General features: G+C 34.4%; 1 protein-coding gene across 1 annotated transcript; it reads right to left on the reverse strand.

The window, feature by feature from the left end:
- Positions 1–731: 731 nt before the first annotated feature.
- LOC120140871 (linamarin synthase 2-like) lies at positions 732–2,374 on the reverse strand. Its single transcript, XM_039155870.1, has 2 exons — positions 1,728–2,374; positions 732–1,660 (listed from the first exon to the last, which is right to left on the reverse strand). Exons 1-2 carry the CDS (start codon positions 2,227–2,229, stop codon positions 741–743), a joined length of 1,422 nt encoding a protein of 473 aa, XP_039011801.1. The 5' UTR covers positions 2,230–2,374; the 3' UTR covers positions 732–740.
- Between the last annotated feature and the right edge of the window lie 2,159 nt (positions 2,375–4,533).

The following is a 4,533-nucleotide window of genomic DNA, read 5'->3' on the forward strand; positions in this document are numbered from 1 at the left end:
TAATGGTAGATAAAAGTGATTTTCCCTTCCAGAACACAATAGCCCAACCGAAGAGAGCATCCCAAGAAGGATGTCTAAACCGTAAGCCATTGAGAGAAAAAAGAGTAGACCATAGGGATGAGGCAACCGGGCATTCGAAGAATAAGTGATCTTTCGTTTCCATAGCAGTGCACAAAATATACAATGACAGTCATTAACAAGCCCCATTTTATAAAGTCTTTCTTTCGTAGGAAGTCTGTCAAGAAATGTCATCCATGCTATAAGACTATACTTAGGTATAAGAAGAGGGAACCAAAGCAAAGAGTGCCATTGCAATTTAGGATTTTTCACCCTAATTGAGATATGATAAAATTTGATCTCATAATCTTAAACGACTATCATATCTCAATCATCAATGATAACATCCAACTCAAATTGCCGTTATTTTTTTAACAGAAAAAGATGAGTTTGGAACATAATGAATAGTTAGATTACTATTTTATAACTTTTAATAGTCGGGAGACCAAATAAAGTAATATTATATAGTCGGAGGACCATTTGTGTACTTTACCCAAAATAAAATTACTATTAATAAAAGGAAGGGTAGTAGATTCTGATGGTGAATTGATTTTCGGTTCAATACTTATTGTTATAGGAATACCATAATGGAAATTGAACTCCGTCAACTTATTAAGCATACAACTTAGAATAAATCCAATGATCCAACATTAATACAAAAACCTCAACACCGGAAGACATTGTTATAGTATGTTCTTGATGAATTTATTAAGGTTATTGTAAGAAGTCCCTCCAACCTCGGTTGCTTCTTCAGCTTTCTTCTTCCATTCCAAAGCTTTGTTCTTCATTTTCTTCCCTTTATCCCCTTCCATCATCATCTTCACAATGCTTGTAACTTCATCACGCTTCACATCATTACTGATCTCCATTCCGATTCCCCATTGATTGCACAGATACAAACAATTCGTCGGCTGCTCATCGAAAAACGGCCAACAAATCACAGGCTTACCTCCACTGATACTCTCCAGTGTCGAATTCCAACCACAATGTGTAAGAAACGCTCCAACTGAAGGGTGAGAAAGCACTTGATCTTGATGGCACCAATTCACCATTAATCCCCTGTTTCCGATCTCTTTGTAATATTCTTCCGGCAAGATTTCAGGGCTCCCCATCACCATATCAGGCCTCACCACCCATAAAAACGGGTGCTTGCTGTTCGCAAGACCCCAAGCAAATTCCTGGAACAGTTGGTGTGTCATCACGGTTATGCTGCCATAGCTAACGAACACCACCGAGTTAGCTTGTCTCTCGTCAAGCCATTCGAGACACTCCGAGTCCTCTTTCCATAAGCTGGACCTGAGCAAGTCGTCTTGGCCGAGAGGAGTGAGCTTTTCGAGCAGCGAAAGGGGGCCTATGGTGTAAATGTTTGGGGACTTTGCGGCGATTGCCTGCAGCACTTCGTGTTCTAGCTCATCGAATGTGTTTAAAATGATTGCTGAAGATTTTAGACAATTTCGAGATTCTTCACTCATGAAATTCAACATTATGTCGGTTTGATTCGTTGTTCTTATCAATGTTGGGAAATCTTTGAGCCTCATGTTGCTCATACCAGGGACTCCGTGGACCAGTTTGTCCAGTGTGCCATCGTTGCTGAAGTTTTCATCTGCAGACACAGAGAAAATAACTTAGTTGATCGTGTGATTCTTCATTAATGAGGTAGAAAAGTGTACCTTTAAATGGAACAATGCCTCCTTTGATGAGTTCACTGAAATGCAAATATGCCATGAAACCGCAAGCCGAGGTGGTCCAAAACTGAGCTTCAGGTATGCCTAGTTCCTTAGCTGCTTTAATTGTGAAGCTCATGGAACCATCTGAAATAATACAGCTCACAGGTGGGCAATCTGACGAACCATTTAGCTTAGCCAGCAACTCCCTAAATGGACTGGAGCAGTTTCTCTTAACCGAATCGGACAGAACCCATATGTCTTGGGTTGCATCACAGTCTGATGACGGCAACCCATCGGATATGGTCTCGAACCGAAAGTCGGACTGGCTGGTGAGAAATCCAGGACCCTTGGACCTCACTAGGCGCCTATGGTTAAATTCAGTGTTGACAAAGGTGATGTAGAAGCCTCTTGAATGTAAAAGCTTAGCTAACTGCATTAAAGGGTTTACATGGCCCTGAGCTGGGTATGGGACAAAAACTGCGTGAGGCTTAGTGATTGATCCCATGCTTAGAATGAACTCAACTCCCTAATTTGAGGCAGTATTTATAGAAGAGAACAGCAACTATATTACTCGGACTCGGGTGTAAATGTCGAGTATATATAGTACTAATATATTCAAGTTCATATCTTCGTACTCATCTTCGAATATGTATTGGGCAAAAGAATCTGCAATTCAACCTGGAGTTTTATGTTCAAAGTCAAAATACACGGCTGTCAAAATACACGGGTGCTAGTGAATTCGGTGGTCCACGTGGACAACAGATTTTGATTGAAAATTGGCAAGGGAAAATTACCAAATTTAGTACTTGTACTTTAGAGTATTTATAAAATTAGTCTTTAAGCTTCAACTATAAATACTTAACGCATCATAAATCAGTGGACTTGAATTCAATACATCATAAATTAGTGGACTTAGGTTCAACCTATTGTCGTAATCGGTTTTCGTCCGGGTACGAATTTCATTTGCGGAAAAGTAATGTGAATGAAATAAATAGCTTTTTTATTAAATGTTTTGGAGTCGCCATCGACCTTTAGGGTTAGGTAGGTCGAATACCTAAAAATCATCTTTTAAAACAGTTTTTAAGAAGAAAAAAAAACTATTTAAAAGAAAAATCGGTCTGCGTGTAACCAAAAATTCATTCTTTTTAGTAATAAAAAGATATTCGTGGTCGGTTACGTTTGGGGAATGATTAACACCCACAAAATCCTCGAAATTGGTACCATTCGATTATAAATTGTCTCTAGTAGTAGAATTTTAAGAATTCGAATATTAATTTAATTTATGATTTAGTTATTGCAGATTCAATCGAATAATTCTAAGGAAAAATCTATTAAAATATTTTTTATAAAATTAAAGTAAATATATATATATATATATATAAATATATATATATATAAGGTTTTATAACTGAAGTATTTATTTATTTAAAATTATCAGAAAAGGACATCTAGTTACTTTAAGGCAATCCGTTTCTTTAATATTAAAAAATAAATAAATATTAATAAGAATATGATAGTTTTTCCTTAAAAAATAATTTAAATAAAACTAAATTAAATATAATATTTTATTTATTTAAAAATATTAGAAAATGACATCTAGTTACTTTAAGACATCCCCTTTCTTAATATTAAAAAATAAATAAATATTATTATTTAATCAATTTGTGAAATTAATCAAATAATATTGTATTTCATGTAAATATTAGTGACTAAAATATAAATAAATAAATAAATAATTACAGTACTATATTTAAAGTGTTGAAAAATGTAAAAGAAAAATAGAAAATTAAAGTAATGAAATTAAATAAATAAAAAGTAAATGGCATCAATTAAATATAAAGTAAATGACTAAAATAAAATATATCAGAAAATTAAAAGATAGAATTAAGATGACTAGAATATAATAAAGTAAAGCATAGAGATCAAAATAAAAAAAATAACAGTGATTAGCTTATAAATAAAAATAGTGACCAAAATAAAAGAAAATAAAAATATAACAGTTAATATCGAAATAAAAAAAAAGAGAAATTACGGGACTAAAGTGTAAATATACACATAAATTGGAGGGATTAGTTCATGATTTTCCCTATTTTAAGTGACTAAAATATAAAAATACATTAAAGGTCCAGAGACCTTAGCGTGATTTACCCCTAAAACTGAATTAAACACTTCAGTGACCAATATGCGAAAATGCAACATAGATTAGAGTACTGAAGTGTAGTTTTCTCCTAAAAACAGATGGCATAATACAAAGGGGTACTAAAATAAGGGAGCCTCTGTGCGAATAACCCAAAAAATTTATAAACTTAAAACTCATCTTCTTCCTCTCTTTTTCATGCAGCAGACCACACCAAAGCCACCCAACTTATTCGGTCGGCCATCTCAAAAAACCCAAGGCTCCAACGCCGGCCACCGCTACGGTGTCCCACCCTAGCGTTCCAATCAACGACGGAAGTAAACTCCGACCAAGGACCAACAACGAGGTAAATCCAATCATATTGTTTTTTTAACTTGCTGCATTGTTTTTTTAAATAAAATATAAAACTAAAAAAACAAACGAAAAAAATTATGGAAGATAATAACCTTTCTATTTGTATTGATTTCCCAAATAGAATTGGGGAGAATGGAAGTCCCTGTTACACTGATTTTTTTTAGCTTAGAATCGGGGGAAGAGGAGGAGATATTTTTCTCCTGTTTTTTTGGGTTTTTATAACCCATATTACATGTGTAAAAAAAACTAGTATTTGTTGTTTTTTGATTTGCTAATGAAGATGTTGGGATGTGTAGCAAGGGAAACTGTGGGAGCTAC

The sequence above is a fragment of the Hibiscus syriacus genome, unplaced genomic scaffold (assembly GCF_006381635.1).
Source record: "Hibiscus syriacus cultivar Baekdansim isolate YM2019G1 unplaced genomic scaffold, ASM638163v2 tig00110788_pilon, whole genome shotgun sequence".
Taxonomy (NCBI): Eukaryota; Viridiplantae; Streptophyta; class Magnoliopsida; order Malvales; family Malvaceae; genus Hibiscus; species Hibiscus syriacus.